At 41.4% G+C, this 24,137-nt stretch overlaps 1 protein-coding gene across 3 annotated transcripts; it reads left to right on the plus strand.

The window, feature by feature from the left end:
* Nucleotides 1-495: 495 nt before the first annotated feature.
* Nucleotides 496-23,657, plus strand: C1H3orf14 (chromosome 1 C3orf14 homolog). Of its 3 annotated transcripts, none has more exons than XM_031953488.1 (5): nt 505-648; nt 6,968-7,061; nt 8,465-8,591; nt 20,004-20,078; nt 22,623-23,657. In XM_031953488.1, exons 1-5 carry the CDS (start codon nt 573-575, stop codon nt 22,635-22,637), a joined length of 387 nt encoding a protein of 128 aa, XP_031809348.1. In that variant the 5' UTR covers nt 505-572; the 3' UTR covers nt 22,638-23,657. The 3 variants fall into 3 exon arrangements, with proteins under 3 accessions (XP_031809340.1, XP_031809348.1, XP_031809336.1); XM_031953476.1 differs by lacking the exon at nt 22,623-23,657 and adding an exon at nt 21,978-22,424 and having other exon boundaries at nt 508-648; XM_031953480.1 differs by lacking the exons at nt 6,968-7,061; nt 22,623-23,657 and adding an exon at nt 21,978-22,424 and having other exon boundaries at nt 496-648.
* The last annotated feature ends 480 nt before the right edge of the window (nt 23,658-24,137 follow it).

Here is a 24,137-nt window from a genome sequence, read left to right on the forward strand (position 1 = left end):
CCCTCACTGCTTCTCTGGGTCACTTCCATTCTCGTTTCTCTCTCCATCTGTGTCTCTGTTTCTGTCTCTTCCTGTCCCTGTCCCAGAAGACGACCTCAGTTATCCCCCTCTGTAAAACGGGCTGCAGCGGAGCCCGGCGTTTGTAGGGGTGCGGAGGGTAGCACACGGATGGGGGATGGGTGGGGGCAAGAACAGGCGGGGCCGCTGTCAGAGCGGGGAGGGGGCAGGGAGCCGCGGCGGGGCCCTGCACACGTGGGGGAGGGCTGTGTGCGTGACGCGGGCAGCTCGAGGTCCGTCTCTAGGGCAGCGGGTGGTTTGCTGAGCATCCCTCTGCCTCAGTGCCTTCCTCCCGGGGAAGCCGAGCTTCGCCGCCTCCCCGGTGGGTCTGACTCCCAGAGATAAGGAGCGCCCCCTGCGGCCGCCTCCGCCGCCAGGTCGGTGCGCGCGTTCTTTTTGTACCGACGTGCGGCAGGGGCGTGGTCACGTCAGGACGCTCTCACGCTACATGCGCGCGCAGGCGCAGGCGGGGGCGTCTCGCATCCCCGAGAGGGAGCCGACTCCGTCCCGGAGCGATGCCGGAGCGGTCGGAGGAGACCTTGGCCCCGGCCCCGCTGCCTCCGGTAGAGGCCCGAAGGAGGGCCCGCCGAGGTAGGGCGACGCCGGGGCACGCCCGCGCCTCGCGTCTGTCTGAGCTTTGCTTCGTTCTGTCCGCAGCATCCTGTGGCGAGGGCAGGGAGGGGCCGTGGAGCCCGGGCCCCAGGCCTACAGATGAGGAAACTGAGGCACACTTGCGAAACCCCTGTGTATTGCGCGCCTACGGGGCGCTAAGCGCCGCGGTTACCAAAAAGAGCTGGCCCCGGTCCCGCCCCTAGCACCCTTCCAGTCTTCTGAGTCGTGAGAGGTTCAGCGTAGACTTGGAAAGCCGGGCCCAGTGTTTATAGGGGACTGCAGGGAGTGGTCAGAACTGCCCTTCTGGAAAGTCAGTGGAGTGGAAGCGGAGAGGAGAGGCAGCCAGCACCCCTTCCCATCCCCTTCCCTACAGGACTCCCGCCACCATGGGGGAGGAGCTGAGCGTCTGCACCAGGCCGGGCAGGGGCGCAGGAGGGATGCTGCTGGGTGAAATTGACAGGTGTAGCCCACGTTGGGTGAGGAGGACAGGCCGTGGCGCCACCTTGGGTGAGGAAGACAAGTTGTGGCGCCACCTTGGGTGAGGAAAACAAGTTGTGGCGCCACCTTGGGTGAGGAGGACAGGCCGTGGCGCCACCTTGGGTGAGGAGGACAAGTTGTGGCGCCACGTTGGGTGAGGAGGACAGGCCGTGGCGCCACGTTGGGTGAGGAGGACAGGCCGTGGCGCCACCTTGGGTGAGGAGGACAGGCCGTGGCGCCACCTTGGGTGAGGAGGACAAGCTGTGGTGCCTGTTAGAAGGAATGAAGTATAAAAGGGAGGAGAGAAGTCTGGAGTGAGTTGAGGCTCCGAGCCTGAGGCTCCTGGAGGATGGGAATGAGAGGAAAGGTAGGAAGGTGGCCTGGAAGCAGTGATGCCCAAGGGATCTGTGAGACATGTGGTGGAAATAGGCTTTCAGAGACTCACCGTTGCAGATTAGGAGTGGGATTAGGATGCAGTGAATCCAAAAATCATCAGTGTCAAGGTGATAATTGGTTATCTGTGGGTGATGTCACCTAGTGAAATAACATAGGGGGAGAAAATGGGGGCACCGTGATTATGGATGTAACCTGGATGTACATGTAGCCAGAAAGAATGGGAAGGACTCCTGGGGAGCGGGAGAGAGCAGCGTCAGCAGAACCAGAGAAGAGAGTGTCCTGAGAAGGATGCTGGACCATGTAAGAGGCTGCAGAGGTCAGGAAGGGTGAGGATTGGTAAAAGGCCTCCTGGTGATCACTGGTGGGGCCGCTAGGGGGCCCGTGGGTGGGGCAAGTGCTGCAGGGCGAGGAGGACCCAGATTCAGATCTGGCCTCAGACGTTCATTGTGACTGGGGAAGTCCTTTAAGTTTCTGAAAGAGACTGAAATGGTCGTTGGTAACTAGAGAGCATTTCCCTTGAATGATGAGGCTACAAGCCAGAGTTGGGAGAGAGGATAGAAAGTGGAGGCACCATGTGTGGATGGGCTTCCCAAGGAGAATGGGGAAGATAGAAGGCAATTTGCTGGAGAAAATGAGATGAGGTGTGCTTGCTGGAGTATATGGGGAGTTTACCATGGCAGGGAGAGTTGGGGGAGAAGGCCGGGGGGTGAGGATGAGATAAGTGGGAGCTGTTGCATTTTTTTGGTGAAATGTGAGGGTGGGAAAAGGAAGGGCACCGGTGTGGTCAGTGAGAAAGGGTGTATAGAGGAGATGGCCTCTGCCCAGGGTCACATAGCACTCTGTCCTGAGACTGGATGGAGAGCTGGAAGGTGTCTTGGAGACCATCATGTCCCACCCCATTTGGAGATGAGGAAACCGAGGTAGAGAGAGGAGGAGTCATTTGCTCAAGGTCACATAGGTAGTTGTTTTGAAAGCCAGATCTTGCTCATACCAAGTCCAGTGCCCTCTCAACCTCTTTGAAAGCCATAAGCTCCTTGAGGGCAGGATCTGTTTCAGGTGTTGATTGAAATTCTCTCATTTTCCACCCCTCAATAGCCCTACTGGTGTGAATAGATCTGCTTCATTTTCCACATAAGAGAATTTGGCTCCGAGACATAAAAATAACCTTCCCTTAGTCACCCAGCTTGTGTTTAAGGTATTTGAATCCAAATCTTGTCATTATATCTGGTGCCTTTTTGTTTGGTAGAAGAGTTCATAGGGAGCTGGGCTTGAAGTCAGGAAGCCTCGGCGTCTGATAGGGACAGCCTGGCTGTGTGACCCCATCAAGACTAACTTCTTGGGTGTTGCAAGCAGCTTTCCCAGATTCTTAACCTAAGGTCTGTGAACTTACTTTTTGTTTTTTTGGCATTTGACAGCTGTTTCAATATAAGAGTTTTTCTTTGTCATCTTACACATTTTTTTAAATGCACTTAAAAACATTCTGAGCTTAGGTTTCATCAGATGGTCAAAAGGCATCCATGACACCAAAAACCTTTTCTAGGACTGAAACTTTGAAAAGGTACAGGCCTTCATTTCTTGGGAGGTTCAGTGCTTTCTGACATCCCCGCCTCTCTCCCTGCCCGTTTTCCTTCTAAACCAACATTTGAATCTTGTGGTTCAGTGGAAAGTCTTGGATTAGAGCCAAAGGACCTGCTTCAGAGCCAGCAGGTCCACAAGACCTGCTCAGGGGAGACTGCCCCAGGGCCTATGACCTGAACAAGTCATGGCCTTTCTGGGCCTCCATGATCCTCCTGCAGAGGACCCAGGCTTAGATCTTACCCCTGAGGTGCCCTCATCTCACTCCCTCATCTGCAAAGGGAAAGACTGGAGGTCGGAGACCCCTTGCAGTTCCATTGATACAGGACCTCAGTTTGCAACTGGGAGCGCTAACGGCCAGGTTCAGGTGCCAGATCTCATCCCGGCCAGGACGGGTGCCTGTCTCTCCACCTCCAGGGCCTAGCGTGGTTTAGCCTGCTGCCTCCCAGCACGTCTTCAGTGGCTTCCTGAAGGCAGAGCTGGTGGCACCCATCTGGGGCAGGTCACTGAGCTGGATCTGCCCTCAGGGGCCTCTGGCCTCAACTGCCTGCATCCCCGGCACTGTCAGGACCAGCCTGGGGACTTCAGCAGGTGGGGGCTGCAGCGTTGTGTGTCCTGCAACAAGAATAAGGTCCTGGCTGAGGTGTTAGCTTTGACACTTAGCCTGAGTGATTCGGAGCTGGCCCCTTCTCTCTGGGCTTCAGATCTGAACATTCTGAGATGAGAGGTTTGCAGGGCTGGGTGATGAGCCAAGGAAGCCTCAGTTCACATCCAGCCATAGACAATGAACTGGCTGTGTGATATTGGAAAATGGTCACTGTTTGCCTTTGTTTCCTCATCTGTAAAAGAAGAATGTCACCTCTTATGTGAACCAAATGAAATACTAATTAGCTTTTTCTTTTTAATTTTCAATATTCATTTTTATAAGATTTTGAGTTTTTTCCCTCCTTTCCTCCTACCCCTCCACAAGACAACAGTCAATCTTACATGGATTATACATGTACAATCATATTAAACATACGTCCACATTAGCTTGTAAAACCAAACGAAAGGGAAAAAACTTAAGGAAAAAAAAGTGAAATTAGAGTGCTTGGATCTGTACTCAGACTCCATAGCTCCTTTTCTGAATATAGTTAGTATTTTCTATGAGATAATAATTGTAAAGTACTTAATAGAGTGCCTAGCTCATAGTATGCACTATTTATATATTAGCTATTATTATTATTATTATTTTACTATTGATTTTTTTTATCCCAGATCTAAATTTATGATCTTGTGTTTTAGGAGGAAGTGGAAGGTTGGGATGAATGGGAGACGAGCACATTTTTCTTTCTGGCCTTGCTTTAAACCAGTGTGGAAGCCATGAAGAAAAGTAACTTTGGGGCTGGTAATGGGTCTGCCCTAAATTAAACTCTTTAGTGATTCCTCTTCTGAGACCTATCCTGGCCCAAGTGAAGAACTGGAAAAGTTTTCTGCTTTAATTTAGATTTCTTAATCTAGTGAAGCCAATGTATTTTTCTGTGAAGTAATTCTATTACAGCCATTTCCTTGTTTTAGCACCTTCTTTAGCTTTAGCAGGTTATGGAGGGCCCTGATTGAGGTTATTTGAAGCACTTAAGTTCCCAGAATTAAGAACTGGAGAAGGCCCTCAACATTATTCCCAGATCCCTTCATTTTATAGGTTAGAGAGCTGAAGACCAGTGAGGAACAATACCTCATTAATGTCACACAAGTAGGAAACAGCAGCTGGCCAAAGATAATAGTAATACTAATGATAATATGTTTATAGACTGGTTTAAGGTTTTCAAAGCCCAAAGTCTGGGAGGGGGTAGAAGTAGGAGATGTGATCCTCCCCTTTCCTCCCATATATATTCTTTGACATCCATTATTTCTTTTGAACTTTGTGTTGGGTACATAAATATCAGCCCCATTTTATACATAAGGAAACAGAATCCATAGGGCTAATGCCTGTCAAAGGTATGATTTAAAATCAACTCCTGACTACATTCAGCACACCATCCACCATATGAGGCTGGTTTTCAGTGCAGGTTAGCCCTATAATCTAAGGCGATGGGCCCAGAGACTTTGGGACTGTCTAAGGTCAGCACCTTTCTGACTCCCTTGGCGGGTCACTTTCTGTACTAGTCTGCCCACAGATATGCTGGTAAATGCAGCTTCTGAAGGTGGATCAGTTCTCTGCTGTTTGTGCTAATTTTGACATAACACTACCAAGAAAACCCAGGTGCTCCATCCGCCGGCATTACGCCATCTGTATGTGGATCCAGATCAGTTACGGCAAATTGGTGACATTGTGAATGCTATGGATGAGTTCTTTTACCTTGGCAGTCTACTTTCCAGGGATGTCCACTCTGATAATCAGATGGACCCACGCATTGGCAGAGCTGGCTCAGTGTTTGGTAGGCTCCAGAGGGAAGTGTGGGAGAGGAAAGGTATTGGACTGACCCCCAAACTGAAGGTCTACAGTGCTGTGGTGTGACCCCATTGTTTATGCCTGTGAAATTTGGACAGGGTACCAGCACCTGGCCAGGAACTTGAGTCGCTTCCATCTGAATGGTCTTGACAAGATTCTGAAGCTCCCCTGGCAGGATGAGGTCCCAGATCCTGAGGTCCTTTCTCCATCTAAACTGCTAAGCACTCCCACTCTGCTGCAGAGACACAGCTCCTGTTGGGAGGCCACGTTTTTCAAACACCAAATGAAGGCTTGCCAGAAAGATTATTTTATGGTGAATTCACACAGAGCAAACACTCACAGGGTGTTCATAAAAAGTGATAGGAGGGTACTCTCAAGGTCTCTCTGAAGAACTTTAGAATTGATTGTATATTGTAGGAGACACTGGGGCAGGATGGCCCGGCATGGCATGCCATCATCGGAGAAGGGGCTGTGCTCTAGGAACAAGGCAGAATTGAATTAGCTCAGAAGAAACATGAGATGCATAAAATTCAGGGAGTCCACCCCCAACGTTCAGAGGGACAATTTGTGTCCAACCTGGGGCAGAGCATTCTGAGCTCGTATTGGTCTGATCAGCCACAGTCGGACCCACAAATATAGTGATGTCATTCTGGTCCTCTTCAAGAACTAAAGACAACTATTGAACCATGCTGGGTCTAGATAGTGTGATGGCACAGCAGGCCTCCTATCAATGAAATCAATTCTTTGTAAACTTCCTTCTCAAAGATATAGTTAAGCATCCAGGATGTGGGTGCAGGGAACTTGTCCATCCTAACGAATGACTCCATCCTAACGAATGACATAACTTACCATTTATTCTGTTTGGAATGTAGTATACTACTCATCTGAATTAGTATTTTTGTGTTTGAAAAAAAGATGATGATATGTTAATATCTGTCTCATCTTAAAAAACAACAACTACAAAAAACCTAGATATTTAGACACAAAGCTTAAGCTTATTCTCATTGTAGACTCCTTTTTAAAATTTTTGTTGTTTTCTAAGAATGTTATACTTAATTTAAACTAAGTAGGTTTTTTAATACATTTTTCAACAACTTGATAAAATCCTTGTAACTCTATCTTGTGAATTTTTCTTTAAAAAAAAAAAAGTTAAACATTGGAAGAAAGTGGGAGCCACACAAGAAAGATTTGTTTTCATCAGTGTGAGTACATTCTAGGAGCTGACACATTTCTTAATGTCTGTTCTACTTCTCTAGTGATGGGTACTTTTTTTCATATGGCACGATCTCTGTTTTGAAAGAACATGTATGTTGGCAGTATTCCAGATGTCCGCTGCTTCTGAGCTTACTACCTGTTGTAGCTTTGAGAAGTAATTTTACACTGCCATCGGTTTTGTTTTTGTTTCTTTAACTGTAACAGAAAGCTTCCAACAACACCAAGAAGGGCTGGCTGAAGGAAAGGGGATGGCTTATTTTGCCAAAGAAGTTCGACTTACTAAAAAACATGAAGAAATGTAAGAATTTTAAAGGCATTTTGGAATATATAAATTGTATTAGTTTTATTTAATTATTTTGCATGCATTGGAAGATTTTATATGACAGAAAATGTTCAGTCCTGCTTTTTCTGACTTACATTAACAGATTGAGTGGAAATACATATTACAGGCTCTTGAAAATTAGAGATATTAAAAGGACAAATTACATTTGTGTCATTTACTTTAAATCATGATCACCATTCACCTCATCCCCCTCTTCCCCTCGACCTGCGCCACAGCCCTAGTGGTTAGACCTGGTATACTTTAAGTCAGGCTCCCATCTTGCCTCTGATGCTTATTAGCTGTGTGACTACAGGCAAGTCTCCTGGCCACTTTGACCCTTAGCTTCTGCATCTGTGAAATTGAGTTAAAAATACTTCTTCTATGTTTGTCTCTGTATTGTGGTGGGGCTTAAATGAGATGTCATTTGTAAAGTGCTTTATAAACCTTAAAGTACGTTTTCAATTCCACTATTATTGGAAGACCTTATGCCGTAAAGTTCTGGAGTCTTATTCTGATCCTGAGAGCTTTCTAATTAAAGATTATGGTCACGTGTTTGGAAATCTTTTATTCTATTTGTTACATAACATTTCAGTCATTAGTTTTAGTTACCACAATTTGCTTACTATTAATAACAGAAGGTTGAATTATTAATTACTTCTGAAATAATATATTGCCAATGAGAAATCTTCATATATGTGTATAGTTTTTATATACGATATAGAAAGTGTTTTGTCTCTAATTTTTTGTAACCCTGCTTTTAAAGTTTTTCTTCTGTATAAACATCTTAGTTGTATATATGTATACATATACTCACATATACATACACACACATATATCCTGTACCCATCATCTTCTAGAAAAAGGAGAAAAATGTTTTTATTGCTTCTTCAAACATATGGAAGTTTAGCACAATTCTAAATGTGTAACATCAGATTCAGGGGGTACTGAAGTGTTAAACAGAAGGTTTCATATAGCAAGTTAAAAATCAATGTTATGTATGTGTGTGTTGAGGTATATATAAGTATGTATGTGTACATAAAGATATGTATTACAGTATATATTTTCACTCAAAATTAAAACATGTCCTTAAAATTCCAAAATAATCGCGCAAGATGAAAGAGGGAGTAGGAAAACACAATCTTGTATATAAATTACACATGAGGGATATGATAATGAAAATAAAAGCATTTTCTCCAGATTGACCTAAAAAGTCATATTGGAATACATTGCCATTGTCCTACAATATCATGAGAGTTTTAAATAAAAAGTAGTTTAAATTTTTTTAAATAAATTTAGAAGACAATGAAAGAAAAAGGTTTTTATGGCATTTATTTAATGTACTTATCTATGCCTGTTGATCTTTTTTTTTTTTTTTTTAGACTAGCACAAAGATTATTGTTACTTCAAGAAATGGAAAATGATCACATTGGTCAGAAGACTGAAAAAAAGGCATCTCACATAAAAGCAGCTAAGCTAGCCTATAAAAGGAATAAGAGCCTTTTAAACGTAAGTTACATGACATGGGTGTAGTTGGTTTGTACATTTTCTGAAACCGTCTTTGGGACTATTACATTTTAAAATGAATTAAATAATGAATTTTTAAAATTATTTTTGCTGAGAAACAGATAAGCTTTTACAAATATCATTTAATTAATTTTGACAGATAAGTACAATTTTTTTTATTTTTTACTCACTGAGATAAGAAAACAAATATATTTAAGGAAATTATTTTAAATTATTGTCTACATGTGGAAATGACTTCAAAATTAGTTTTATGTATAAGATAAGATTTCAGACCATGTCCCACATTTACATCTCTTGTTGCAGAGCAGTAATGGCATCTGATTCAAGCTCTGTAAAGTTCTCTTTTACAAAAGTAAAGACAGTACATACACTATGCCCTACTTAGAAACATCCCCAAGAGGTTTTCATTGACTTTGAAAGTGGCTTGAGGCTGCATTCATCCAGGAGTCCCCTCACTTCATCTTCCAGTCCACCCATGTGGAGAAAAATCACATCCATGGAATCTTCAACTGTTTTCCACAATGTCCTTCTCTTCATGATTTCCTTTGTCCTCCAGCTCAGCTTCCTATGTTCACATCCACCTTCTCAGAAGATTCCATGATAGTCATATTTATTAGGCAATATTCACCTTTTTAGTTATAAAGTAAAGCTTTGAGTTTTGTAATTTTCAGCATTTTCAGAGACAATTGAAGTTCCCAATGTCACTGTCGTCTTCCCTTCTGAGACAGTTACTTTTTAGCTTCTAGTGGTTTGGGCCACAACAATTTAAGAGTCACAGCCACAGTGCTACTAAAGCATCTTAGTTTACCATATGTCTTCCTTGCCAATAATGTTTGCACTGTTTATTTTAAAATGGAAAATATATGATAATCTGAATTTCTGTCATGAAATGTCAAAAAGGAAAAAAAAAAAACTTACCCAAATTGGCAGGCTTGTGTTCTAGCCACTAGTAACAGCCTGCCAAAGTGGTGTTTAATCTTCAAGTGGACTCAGTTTATTCCAGAGTTTCCTATTAGTCAGCAAGTATTTATTGAATGTGTCCTATGTGCTCAGCTCAGTGGGGAAACAAATGCTGTGTAAGACTACACAGTTTATAAAATCAGACATGGAGTAATCAGGAAACAGTTTAAGACACTGTGTGCATAGGTGGTCAAGTGTGTGAGCAGCTTAGAGTGCACAGGGAGTCTGTGCTGTGGAATCCTGGCTTAAGGAGCTCGTACAATCGGGAAACTCCCTGGAGGAAGCAGCAGGGCTCAGATGGAGGCCTCCCAACTGTGAACTTGCTGGGCCCAGGAGGACTTGTCCTGTGGGAGAGTAGTGGGGAATATGATTGTACACATGGAATAAGACCAGATTCTATGTGACCCCAAAGGGGCAGAGCTGTTTAGAGAATGAAATTGGAGTACTAACAAAATGTTAAAAAGCTTTAAAGCCACAGTGTAAGCCCTTCTTAAATGACTACTCTTCTAGGCCCTTGGGACACAAACGCAAGCCCCTGGAGAGCTTCCATTATAATAGGGGATGTCCATGCATAAAGAGGGAAACCATAGCTAAGGAAGGTGAGGGTCAGTCCCTTTTCAGTAAGAAACTGGAGCTGGAATCCTAATTCAGAGATCACTAATATTTCCTCTTAGACATGATTATGAGACTGGAAAGGCTGACAACATGAACTTATTTTAAAAAGCTACAACAGTTATGAGAACTCTCAGGAACTTTGCCATCGTTATCAGGCACTATTATGTTTATTAATGTTCCCAGAGTACATGATGGAAAGCCAGTGGCAGGATTAGGGGAAAGGGGAGAGAGAGAAAGAGAGAGTAAGAGTGTGTGTGTGTGTGTGTGTGTGTGTGTGTGTGTGTGTGTTGCTTAGCATAGAATGGAATAAGCATTTATTTCATTTGATTAAGTGCATTGAGGAAGATGTTAAAATGACTGTATTGATATTCTGATAGATGACTGGGCGGTAGGAAGAATTAGAATCACAGGATAGTAGTATTGTGCATACATGTTAAATGAACCTTCTTGTAATATCTGAATGAAAAATGAATTTGTGGATGGAGAGACAGGAGTTTTTTAAGATGTGAGAAAATAGGTGATATGATGGTAGTGGTTCAAAGGAATGGACCATTAAGTGGTCCATCTCACAAGAAATATTAACAAGCCATAATGATGTTTGAGATTCTGAGGTCATGGAATGGCATCTCTAGCACAGATCATCAGTAGGCTATCAGTTGCTTCTCATGAAATTGTTCCCATTGGTGAAGCAATGGAGTGACTGCAAAGGGACTCAAAAATGAATTGTCCACTAGGTTTATCTGGCATTGATCTTTCCCAGTCATATAAGTAAAATTAAGTCTTTTCAGAGACACATAGAATCTTAAAACTGAAAAGGATTCTTAAGGTAATTTTGCCCAATGTTTTCTTTTTGTAGATTAATAGCAAGGACCCAGATAAATGAGTTCAGTTATTTACCAAGGTCTCCCAGTGCATTTTTATTATATTATAGCCTCAGTTTCCTCATTTGTAAAATAGAAGTAATAGCACATTTGGTGTAATTCTCACCCAAGTGGTGTGGAAACTCCTTTCACTGAGGCAGATGGCAGCCCATGTGGAATCTCCTCAATGAGGCTTTAGGAAGCTCCTGGTCATTTTATTTGTCTGTGTTAGAGATAGGAGATATATTCAAGCCTTTACTCCAAATTTGACCTATCATATATTACACTCAGAGGCCTTCCAGTTCTGATAATGAGAGAAAAGAGAAATTTGGGGACAGAGGGCACTTGAGGGGAGGTTGGGGCTAAGTTTTTATATTGGAATATTTCTTAGTACAATGTGTGTGGAGTGTACCTGTTTCAGATAAATATGAAGAGATTCTAAAGACAAGGACAACAAAAACACATTTGATCTACTTTATGTATTTAGATTGTAGACCTATCAATCCCTATCAGTGGCCACCCTGACCCACTTAAAAATTACCTACTGTGTGCTGAACATTGTGTTTGACTCTGGGGACATAAAGGCAAAAAGAAAAAAAATAAGATTTACTTTAAGGAGTTTACATGCTACAATAGGAGGCAGCATGTGCAAATATAAATACGTAAATGAGGTAATAAAAGACAAATATAAGTTATTACTTTCTAACTTAATATTTCAAGAAACAATGGTTCTATTTTCTTTCTCATTTGCCATAGTTCACAAGCCTTGATAGATGAAAGTCAAGCTGATGGTAGACCTTTCTGAACTGAACTAGTCTGGTCAGTGTCCACATAGTGGTCAGGGGTCTCCTGGAAACCTTTCCAGCCTGCCCTTGAACTTGCTGAAGCATGTACTTGTCTGGCATGGCTTACGAGAAACCAGGGTTTCTTCCTGCCATGGTCAGTGCAGGACTTGAGAGAAGGTACTGGTTGTAGGCCATCCCGAATCCTCTTGACCCTATGTGCTAAAGAGCCGATTGAGACTAGACAGCGATGAGTCTGGGATCCCATCCAGTACAGATCAAAAGCCAGCCAGCTGAGCTCATTTTATGCTCTACTTATTCTTAACTTTCTGGGAACTTTTGATTATATCTTATTCTTCACAATCTTTCAATGCCCCTTCCCTTCTGCAGAAGGAGCAATATTTCTTAAAATAACAATTTATTTTTTCCAATTGCATGGAAAGACTTTTAAAATTAATTTGAGTTCCAGATTTTCTCCCTTCCTTTCTCAACTCTTACCTCTCCCAAAAATGGTAAGCAGCTTGATTCAGGTTATGTATGTGCAACCATGTAAAACATTTCCATATTAGTCATGTTGTAAAAGAAGTTTGGAAAAGTTTTGCAAAAGGAAAAAACATGTAAAAATATAAAATGAAAATAGTTTATGTGGATCTGCATTCAGACTCCATCAATTCTTTGGATGTAGAAAGCATTTTCTTTCCATTATGAGTCTTTTGGAATTGGTAGGGGCAATATGTTAACATGTCCCCTAATGCAAGTCAGCTTTTTTGTTTCTTAAAAGTTATTGAGACTGTCTTTAAGACTTGATTAATACCAGACTTAGAATGTTGACTTTTCACCATTTGCCCAAGATAAGATGGCCTCAGGGAGTTTTCTCTCTGAGGTTTTGTCACAATGGACAACACAGACAAGGGGGTTCTGCAGTCACTGAATTAATCTAAAGTGTCCTCTGTGCCCATCCTTGTTGAATGTCTGTGTGCTTTTGTGGCCCAGGAATCTTTTTTTGTTAATGACTGAATTATCTCTGCCTGCTTCACCTTGTTCCAATATCAAACCTAAACTACCAAGAGGCAGGCCTATGTCAGGTCCAACCCAGAACACTGTCCATGATTTTCTTAGGTCCAAGATGTCACTCTAGTTCTGTTAAGTTTGTCAGAATAATCTCCTTGAAACTGTTATGATGTCCCTTCTGCTTCATAGTTTTTAATGGCTTGCCATTGAGAATTTTTAGAATACAATCATAATTCCTCAGTTAAGCCTCTAGGATTTGGGCCCCAACTCCATGCAGTGCAGTCAACCAACCAATCAAATAAGATTAAATGTTTGCTTTAAGAAACTTATTCTTTACTAGGGGAAGAAAAAGTAATGTATAGTAATAACTAAAAACTAAAAGTGCATTGGATTGCCCCCCTCTCCTTCGCCCTCCTCTCATGACAGGAAGCATGACCTACTGGAATGGGGACAGGAAGACCTGGGACTCAGACCCCTAGCAGCTGGGTGGTCATGGGTCATCATTGCATTGGAGTCTCAGTGTCTTCATCTCTGTTACGGAGATAATGATACCTATATATTGCCCACTTCACAATATTTTGTAGTGCTGGAGTGAAAGGATGAAGATGTAGCATTTTGCTCATTTTAAAGTTGCAGTTCAATGCTAGTTGCTTTTTATCTCCTTTCACTTTCCCTCATCATGTATTTGCTGCTGGACAGGAGATAAGGGGTCACTTTACAGGGAGAAGCGAAAGAGGTTAAGTTGCTCACTCACAGTCACCAAGAAGTAAATAGACTCCAGCCTCAGGCTCCTATGGCTTCCCTTCTTTGCTGACTTCATGGTCACTTTCCCTCCATGGGATCTGGAAAATCTGGTTTAATGCCATCTCTGAGATGGAGTCCTGATCCGAAGTGTCCTCTCTCTCCCCTGAATGTTTGGTCCTCGCCTTCTCCGATCATTGGGGTGCGGGCCTCATTGTCCTTTCTGGGAAGGACCACGTCTCTCTTATTTCTGTCCTGCTCGTGTATGGACAGGCAGACAGAAGAGATACTACCCAAGTCATGTGCAAGTGAATAAACCCGTCAGAAAGGGTCAGATATTGACAAGGGGAGTTGTGGCTCTGTCTTTGAGGCTGTGGAAGCCTGGATTGTTCCTACAGACTGAGCCCAAATCTAGACAAAAGACAGTTGTGAGCATGACTGTTCACTGAACTCTGTTTAAAACAGCTCCTCCCCTTCCCTCAGCATGGCTGGCTGAGCTTTTTAAAACTGCTGGAGGGCCGATGATGAGAGAGACCTGAGCCACAAGTGCTGGGCAAGGACCTTTGCTAAGTAGTGATGTTTGACTTGTTCTAGCAAAAGGCAACAGAGTCAGAGAAAAAAAGAACCCTTATTATAAAGCAGTCTCCCAATAGTGAAGCCTGCTGAGTCACTTTTGATTCTTCATGACTTTTTGGAGTTTTCTGGGCAGAGATACTAGAAATGGTTGGCCATATTCTTCTCCAGCTCATTTTACAGAGGAGGAAACTGAGGCAGACAGTGAAGTGACTCATCCAGGATCACACAGCTAGAAATGGCTACTTAGATTTGATTTTTTTTCCTGCTTCCAGGACTAGTGCTGTATTTGCCCAGTGCCACCTCGTAGTCCTATGACAATGAATCATAATCAGATAAAAAATTCATTGTATGAATTGAAGTGATGATCAAAATATCAGAACCAGGTATTCTAAACTTATTTTTATCTATGTCGCTACACAGTGATATTTAAGTATTTGCATTCATAATATGCGTTTCCATAGTCTACTCCCCAAATATAGTTAGTTAAAAATTAGAGAGTGGATTCACTCTAAATTTATATGTATGCATTTTTTTTTAATGTGCCTATGTGCTCACCCAACCCATCCTCATCTTCTCCAGCTGATCCACTGTTATTCCTGTCCCCCAATCTTCACCATCTTCCCATTTCTCCTGTCTCCCACTGGGCTGGAATTTCTGCCATCCTTTAAAATGAACCAAATGAGCCAGATTCTACCCTTCCAAAGTTCTTGTCTGTGCATCTCCATCTTCCATTTTTCTGCCAGATGCCTTGAAATAATTTGCCTCCAGGCAGTGCCTTCACGCCTTCTCTTCCTGTTCTCTAAATTAACTCTGGACAGTGGATGCAGTGCCAGCTTAGAGTCGAGAAGACCTGAATTCATATCTAGCCTTAAGACACTTAATGCCTAGGTGATCCTGGACAGTTCCCTTCACCGTGTGTGCCTCAGTTTCCTTGTCTGTAATGTGAGCTGGGAAGGAAACAAAGCCGCTCCAGAGATCTCTGCCAAGAAAAGCCCAAGTGAACTCTTCTCTCTGGCTTCTGCTCTCTTGAAGCTCCGCTGAACTCACTCCCTCTGGAGTTGGTTGATGAGTGGCCAGCTTGGGTGGGTGCTCCTTTTAGGCTCCCTCTGGGGTCTTCCCTGTCCCATCCTCTCCCTCTAGGCCCTTTGCATCTGCCAGCACCATGGTCAAGGTGCGGGCTGAGTCAGCCCCTCCTGGACAGGGCCCATAGAGCCCTGCTCCCTCTTCTGACTCCTTCCAAGCAGATTGTTGGCCTGGGTCCTGGGAGGCATTTCAAAAAAAAAACCTGTCCAAAGCATAAGTTGCTGTCTGTCCCTTCCTTCTACAATTCCAGTGACTCTGGGGGACCTGGTCAGTGAGGTTCCCAACAGGAGAGTCAGGCTTCCACCTCTCTCCCAGACCCAGATGTCCTCTCTGTTCCTCGCCTCTCCCAGGACTCCTGGGCAGTCACACTGTCACCTCCTAAATTGTGTTTTCATTACTCTTCTGGAACAGTGCAAGAGCCTCGTCAGTCTCTCTGCTCAAAACTCATCTTGGTCCAGTTTGTCTTCCACAAGCCACCAGAGCCTTTTCTGAAAGCGCAGATTTCACTGTGTCATTCTCAATAAATTCCAAGGACTCCCCATTACTTCTAGAATCCAATAGAAATTGTTTGGTGTCTAAATCTCCACAACCTGGCCTCTTCCTCCCCGTCTGGTCTTCTTACCAAGGACTCCCCATAGGGGTCTCAGTCTCCATCTCCCAGCTCTGGGCCTTTGCATCAACTGCCTTCTGGGCCTGGAACACATTCTCTTCTTGCCTCAGAGTCTCTTCCTTTCAGACACCCCTCAGGCTCTGCCTTTGACAGGGTTTCCCCAGTTACTGGTGTGCTTCCTCCCCAGGCTGCCTGTTATCCTTTTGGTCAAGTTGATGTCCGCATCTATATGTCCCTGTTTTCTCTTCCATTGGAATGTAAGCTCCTTTTGAGGACAGGAACTTTAACCACCTGATATGAATGCACAATTTAAATTGAGAGGAAAAAAAGGAACATGGAAGCCTGAAGCAAGGACCCCTCACTGAGAGTAATGGCAGGAGTGGGATATTCCTCTAAAAGTACCAGGAAATTTGAAGTCTGGAACAAATTGGAGCTTGCAGTGAATACTAAGCATAGTAATAACAACAAAAACACAAAGATTAAAGAATGCTGGTTCTGAAGTCTGTAGGACCTGAATTCAAATTCGCCCTGAGACCCTGGACAAGTCACTTAACAGTCTCTGTCTTCTCATTTGTAAAATAGGCATAAAAATGGCACTTTCTCTCCCAGGACTATTATGAGGATGAGATAGTTGAAAGCACTTTGCAAACCTTAAAGCATTATATAAATGTTGGCTATTACTACCTTTCTGCTTGGAGAGAATGGAAAATAATCCAAAGATGTCACAACTTTGAATTTTGCTTGTTTCCTGCTACAGAGAAAAGAAGTGGCTCCTTGGGACATGCACAGCAGAGAAATAGTTTGCAGATAAAAACAGATTTGTTAAAGTCCTTGGTAAGGACTGAGCACTGTGTTAATTCTGGAAATACTGATGGGATGGAAGTGAAACAGCCTTGAGGCAACTCAGATTTCTAGTGAAGTGAATGAAAAGGGTAATGGTCTTTAGGACACAGGGAAGAGCATATGGTAGGGTTCCAGGGGAGGAGGGTCTTTAGAGTTTAGCAGCCAGCCAGATGATCAGTCTCAGTGGTCACTGAGGAGTGGTGGCAAGGCAATTGGGAAGACTCAGTACTGAGGATGGGGGCAGAGAAACAGAAACTTCACATAAAAGTACATCTTCAGGGGCCTTTTGAGTGACAAAACCTTATTTCTGTCAAACCGTTTGACAGGGCCAAGGCCTATGGAGGTCTTCAGTAGCTGTGCCTGGGACAGAGGCCAAGGGCTGCAAATCCACAGTGGTGTGAGACCAGTAATGGCAGGGAGGCTGCTCTTCCAAGCACTTTGGGGATGGCCAGTGCTCTTCTAGCTGGGTCTAGGCTCCTAGGATTTTTAACTCTTTCTTGTTCTTTATCTCCAGCAACTTGGCATATGCTTTTCACTCCAAAATTTCTTGATCTTTGTCTCTTTTTCACTCCCATCATAGGCCCTAGTTCAGGCCTTTACAGCCTCATCCAGACTGGTTTTTGTTTCTTTATCTATTTAATGTATGTCTCAAATTACATTACATTACATATGTTGCATTATGTATCTGAACTTTTATTGACATCTTTTATTTTTATGTCACTGACATTTCCTCCAGTTCTGCTCCATGGTGTATTTTGATGTTCATTGAAGTTCTTCCACATTTCTATTGTTTTGCAGTCATCATATTGGCTGTTTGTTATAGTATAGTAATATTCCTTTACATTTATATACTACAGTTTGTTAGCTATTTCTCAAACAATAAGCATTTACATTTTCCTGATTCTTTGTTACCGGGAAAAGTGCTGCTTTAAATGTTTTGGTGTGAAGTGAAACCTTTCTTCTGTCAATGATCTCCTTGGAATAGATTCCTAATCTCCTCATGCAAATTATTGTGATTGTTTTAATAGATTCCTTCCTGCCTTCATTTTCTTTCCACTGCTATCCACCTTTCACTTTGCTGGTAAAGTAGTCCAGGTCTAATTCTCTTGTCTGGTGCAAAAATCAGCCATGTAAACTCCTTGGGCTTCCAATTTCAGACTGTCCAGTCCCCTGTCTTATTTTACCCTATTCGATGCACCCTTGGTGCTCTAGCCAAACTCTTACTCTCTTACTCATCATGGCTTATTTTGTCCTGTTCTTTTCACCTGCTTGCTTTTGACATTTGTACAGATGGACCCCATCCCAGGGGGAGCCCTGAAAGCTCCACCATTTGACATCCTTTCTCTTCTTCAGGACTCAGCTCATGGGTCATCTACTCTGATCAGTCCACATGCACTTAAGTTCCCTACCCTGAGCCAGACATTAGGCACACAAACAAAAATGAAAGAGACCTTTCTCCAAGAAACTTCACATCTCTCCATGATGCTTTCCACTATTTGTCCTGGCTAGAAGTGACTCCCTCCTCCTCAGTTTCTCCCCACTAGATTATATATTTTCAGTGTCTTGCACATAGGAAACATTCAATAAATGTTCACTGAGTTGGGCTGAATTAAATTAAACCTGCCATTTTAATAAGTAGTTTTAAACAACTATTCCTGGAATAAGTCTGTCACACAGTTTATGATTTCTCAGGGTTATATGTTTTTATTTCTGAATCTAAGTAAGTCTTTGCTTTGTAGGAGCCATAAAACATTTTTTATTAAGGTCTCATGAAAACTCAGTGTGCCCCCATCAGGTTTCTGTTGCTGTTGTTATTTTGACTTCACAGTATCGGTAGCTTTCAGCCATCAGATATGGGACAGGCAAGCTGTTTGAGAGGCTTTCTATTCCTAAATTGACTCTTTCTTCTTTAAATCTCCTTCCTCTAGACAGCAGGTGCAGCAGTGGTTGTACAACTTTGGGAAGTCCCTTTAGGGAATTTCCTGTTTTTCCCTTTTACTCTTCACACCCATTCCCTGCTCCCGCCGCCGCTGCCATCTGCTCTCTTTTTTCTCCTGTTCAGCATTGGCTTCTTCACACCCCACTCCCACGCCCCTTCCCATCCCTCTCCGTCTGTCCAACAACCCTGTACTTAGATTTCTCCAGTGTTTGTTCATAGATCGGAGAACTTTCCCTTTTTCTAGCAACTTAAGAAGCTAAGAGAATTGACACAGATTTATTTTTTGTTTTGTTTATTTTAGCCTCCATGAATTTGAGACTAGTAGTAGTAGGCAAATGGAGCCCAGGTGCTGATCTTTGAAGTAGGCAGCAAAAGGTAAAATCAGCAGAGTTGAGAGGGTATTAAACAGCTTGTTTTAGCTCCAGATTTGGTGTTAGGTCAAAATATTATCAAGACAAGACCTCTCCGAGTTCTAAATAAAGTTCAGGTATTATAATTGTTTTAGACTCTTAATAAGTTAAAAACAACAACCAAAAAAACCCTCTATATATACAGAAGTTAAAATCGAATGAAAGTTACTTAATATTTTTTAAAATGAAGAGTGCGTGCCACTTCCAGAGATTTTTAGGCTGCAGAGGTCTGTGAATATTATGAAACTTAGCAGCTCCCCGAATCTAGAAGTCATTTCTAGAAGACTCTAAAGTGAAAGATTGTATTTCTAAGAAGCAACAATTTCTTCTTTACATTTTCAGTTTTGATCCATAAATAATCTCCTAATGTGCCTCATCCTTCAGCTCTTCACCACAACTTTTGTTGATGTTTTGTACTCCCTCTGCTGCTGCAGATTCCATTCCCTCTGCCCGTGGAATTTGGAAATCTCAGGCTGACAGACCCACCACTGTGGGCAGAGCCGGCTTCACCTGGGCATGTACAAAAACCTGGATTGCTGTTCTTTTCACATATGATCTTCCAGTTGTATCATCCGGGTCACAGAGGGCATCAAGACAGCAATGAGTGTGCATTCAGGCTGCTTTGGGGTGACTCAGAGCTGGTCTGAGGCTGTGTGGTTTCTGAGCTTCAGTTGTTTTAAAGGACTCCATAAACCAGGATCCCTTTATCAGAAACTCCAAGGCAAGTGGAGGTTCTTAGAAACTAAAGGGTCAATAGCCTTTCTATTTAAAGTTGTGGTGCGGCTCCCAGGGTTGTAATTGTTTACCTGATTACGAGTTAAGGATCCAGTTCTCACACTGATTTTTCCATCATATTATTACCACAGTGCAAGTAGAATTTCCCTTGGCAAATCATGTACAGATAGGAAACATTTATATATTTGTATACCCATACTCTTATTTAAAATATTGATTTCTGTTACAGGATATAAGAACACTAGAAGAGAAACTTGAAAAAAAGTTACATTTACGATCATATCCTGAAATGGTTAATCTTCAGGTAAGAATCTTGGTCACTTTTACACATCTACATCTAGGCTGTCATTTATTGTGTATCTATATTTATATATAGACTTTCTAGACTTACCCTTCTGTAAGGACATTTCAGATTTTAAGTGAGTGAAAGATCTATTTTTCAAAGTCCTGTTTACTTTTTATGAAATTTTATTTAGATAAAGAGTCTTGTTAAATGAAAATAAGAGACTGGATCTTAAGGTGATGGTATAGAAATCGTTATGAGCATTTCACATGAAATCTGTGTCCTCTCTGCTGGATTTAAAAATAGCTATTCACAGTCTCTTCACAGAAAGTTTAATAAGTGGCCTGAATATATGTTTGTTATGGAGTATGGCTTCTAAGTGTTATATTCTGTGAAGCTCAAGAACAGATTGGGGGAAAGTTTGGCAGAAACATACATTATTTGATATATGAAAATGTTCATGATGAAAAGGAATTGATTACAGGGTTTTGGAGAGATTGAGGTTATTTTTCTCTTGGAAAGATGGTCTTTGTCTTAATACTCTTTTTCTGTCTGTTAAAATAGGCTCTGATATTTGGGCGCTCTTCAGTTGTCCTTCAGTTGTTTATACCATCTAAGATATTAAGGAAAGCTAGAAGCTGGAGTTAAAAAACTTTGTCCCCAGGCATGCAGTTCTTTGATTAAAATGGTATAGACAGGCTGAGGGCATGTCTATTTCTTTGTTTAACTCTATACCTTACTCTTATTTGTATAGAATTCACACATACACCATGGTTAATCCAGCCATGAATAAACTCTCAACCCTAAACCACAGTTGGCATTTTTCCTTAGTTGGCCTTGCACAGCATAGACCTTTGTAATTTTACTTTTGTAATTTACCTTTGTAATTTTACTTTTACAAAACTTTATATTTTAAAATTGCCTCAGTGCCTCACTGTGTGTCACCAATGCCATTTCTGCATAGGAGTTCTTTCCCAAAGATAGAGTGATATTCTCTCAACAAAATGCCCCAGAAAGTTTTCTCTATCATATGGCTCTTTTTTAGCTATCCATAACAGAAACCGGACAGCCTCAGCAAAGCCCCTCGGGCCTGTCTGTGTTGTATAGACTGCTGGGTTTACCGTCAGTAAAACCTCATTGGCCCAATTTCTGTGAAAGACCACAGTGGCTTATTGAGGCTAGTGTTGTTTGCCTGGGAAGTCTTATGATTGACTTGGAAATTTTTGTATTATTCAAGTCATAGGAAAAACTTGCTATTTGTAAAATGAATAGTTTTTCTAAAAGATTTAAAAAAAATGGATTCTAGGCTTTCCATAGAGAATTTACCCGACTCCTAAGCTATAACATACTAACTATGGTTTGTTGTCTAATATTATTTCATATCTCTAAAAATGAATTTCAAAGCAGTAGTTTATATTTTCTAATTCTAATATGAGATTGTCCTACTAGAAAGCCATTTTGTGCTTGATTATTTTTATTGTGAGCTCCCTGCAGATAGGGACCATTTTTGCCTCTTTTCGTATCTCCATAGCTTAGCACAGTGCCTGGCACATAGTATAGGCACTTACTAAATAAATGTTTATTGACTGGTTTGAAAATTCTAAGCAAAGAACTGTTTCACATAACAGATCATACTGTTAGCCACAAGAGGGCGTGTCAAAACACCACAAAACTTAATCAAAAACTTGAACTTCTGCCAATCTCTTTGGTTTTGCTGAGAAATTTGAAAATTGAGGAGTAAGTAGCCAGCTTTCTTCTAAAATTAACATAAAATGTTCTGTAGGAAGATTGCATTCCACATATATATGCATGTATGAGTGTGTGTCTGTATTTAAGGGAATAAACATTTAGACTGTTTTGAAAAGCCAAGTTCCATTGCTTGTTTTGCTTTTTTCCTTTTTGGGTTTTGTTTTTTTTCAGACTCTCTACTGGGCATTAGTAGAAGAACAAGCCCCAAAGTGGGAGCAGTTTCTTTTAGGAAGAACACAATATCTCACTGGTGTTATATATCAAAATCCAGCAGGAAATGACATCAAAAGTGCTACTGAGAGATAACCACAGTAAAGATGTAATTTCTCCTTGGGGGTCTGATATAGAACACCTGTTTAGTAAAGCAAGATGTATCTGCACATCATATAAATGCAAAGGAATTTGTTCATCTGAATGTCTATTCTGTTATCTATCTATTTGACAATAGGGAGAATTTTAAAATTTACTGGAAATTTTGTCAAAACAGGATTGAAATACATTTCAGCCTTTTTAAAGAATGATGAAAATTGTTTTTACTTTTAATCTGTTATTTCATTAAACTTTTAGGAGTGTAAAAGAAAATTTGGAAGATGAACTGAAATAAATTGTTAAGATGTGTCTGATGTGACTTATTTCATTTTAAAACACTTTTAAATCCATTTCATACCTGTCTTGTTTCAATAACCCTTATGACAGAGCTGTGATTATTACAATTACTAACTTATTTTCTACCTACTAAGAAAAAGAAAAACAACCTAGTGGTTTGCCCAATACCTTTTATTTGCAAATGCTTTCTACAATTTACTTTTTGAATAGATTGTCTTGGTGTGAGCCTCCCAGCTTTGAAGAATGCCATTTGGCATAATTGCCAAAACCACCCCTCTCTCAGTGTCATCAGGTCATAGGCCAGCAGGTCAGTGGAAAGGTTGATGTTCTTGTTCCTAATCTATACTCTTTGCATTCTACAAATCACTTTGTCTTGGGTGTTTCAAAAAGCAAAAACATCACTTAAATTGTCATTTTTGTTCTCACAATTCTAAGTATCTGTCAATACACAGAACTGGGCCGTAAAGGCCAAAGGCTAAAACCATTATCAGAATCTAGCTAGTTCTTCTTTTTACTGGAGGGAGTTAGAAGTATTTCAAATACACCTGTTAGAATAAGAGATTCTAATAGGATTTTTACTTGGTTTTCTGAGGATTGCCTTCGTTACTGAGGAGAGTAATGGGCTCTTCTCTCTCTTCATCTTTTAACTCTCTTTCCTTTCCTTGAGTTTTCAGTGAAGCATCCATTCATAATTCCTAAACAATATAGCTTTAAAACTCATTCCAACACTGCATAGAGTGTCAGTGGCTAGAGTGAGATCGGACTCCCTAATTTTTAGATCCCACAAGCACAAGGACCAATAGCCACACAAGGAATTCCTCCTAATGAGAATCTACGTTTTACTTAAATTATTCTTTGATCATTTTCATTTTAACTTGGCTCACGTTTAAATAATACAATAGCATGAGTTTCCAAAAAAACAACTTTATAGTGAAATGTCCATTATGCTGATAAGTTTCTATAAACTGCCATCTTGGAAATATCCTGTTGAGTGGGTGTTGGTGTTTGTAACAATAACGTTGTTTTCATACTATGTGATGGCAGATTAGCACGCTTCTCTGCAGTGTTAACAGTTGTAATTAAGGAATAAACAGTACAGGGTGTCAGTCCGATGACAATTTCATCTATAGTGTCACAATACAAAATGTCACAAAATATTAGAACTGTTATAGAACTACAAAAATATCAAATTAGGTTTAGTCTTAAAAGCTGAAAGCCTTAAAAAAAAAAAAAAAAAAAAAAAAACCTGGCATAGAGACCACCACAGTTTTGTACCTTCTCAAGAATGTTCTGTCAGGAAGATAAATTGGTAATTTTTCTTCTGTTACATTACAGTTTGGTTTCTAGCCATCCAGTCGATTTAGCAGGAGAATGCAGGGTGTTTTTTTTTTTTTTTTTTTAGCAGCTTTGAATTTGTAAACAGATTTAGATGTAGTAGAAAGGAACATGATAAGGGTTTTTTTTTTTTTACATCAAATCTTTCCTAGCATATGCACATAAGAAGGTGAATTAAAGCAATATGAAACTTATTTCTCTTTAGTCAAGTGGAAAAAAAAAACAACAACCTCTAAACATTTGTTAAGATGGTAAAATATTATGTCACGCAAATAGGCACATTTCAGAATTAAACTGGTTGATAAGTTAACAAACAAATATTTGAACATAAATTTCCTTTGAGTTTTGTAAATTAAATCACTCAACAGCTTAGTTAAATTGCATTCATTT

This window comes from Sarcophilus harrisii, chromosome 1, assembly GCF_902635505.1.
Source record: "Sarcophilus harrisii chromosome 1, mSarHar1.11, whole genome shotgun sequence".
NCBI lineage: Eukaryota > Metazoa > Chordata > Mammalia > Dasyuromorphia > Dasyuridae > Sarcophilus > Sarcophilus harrisii.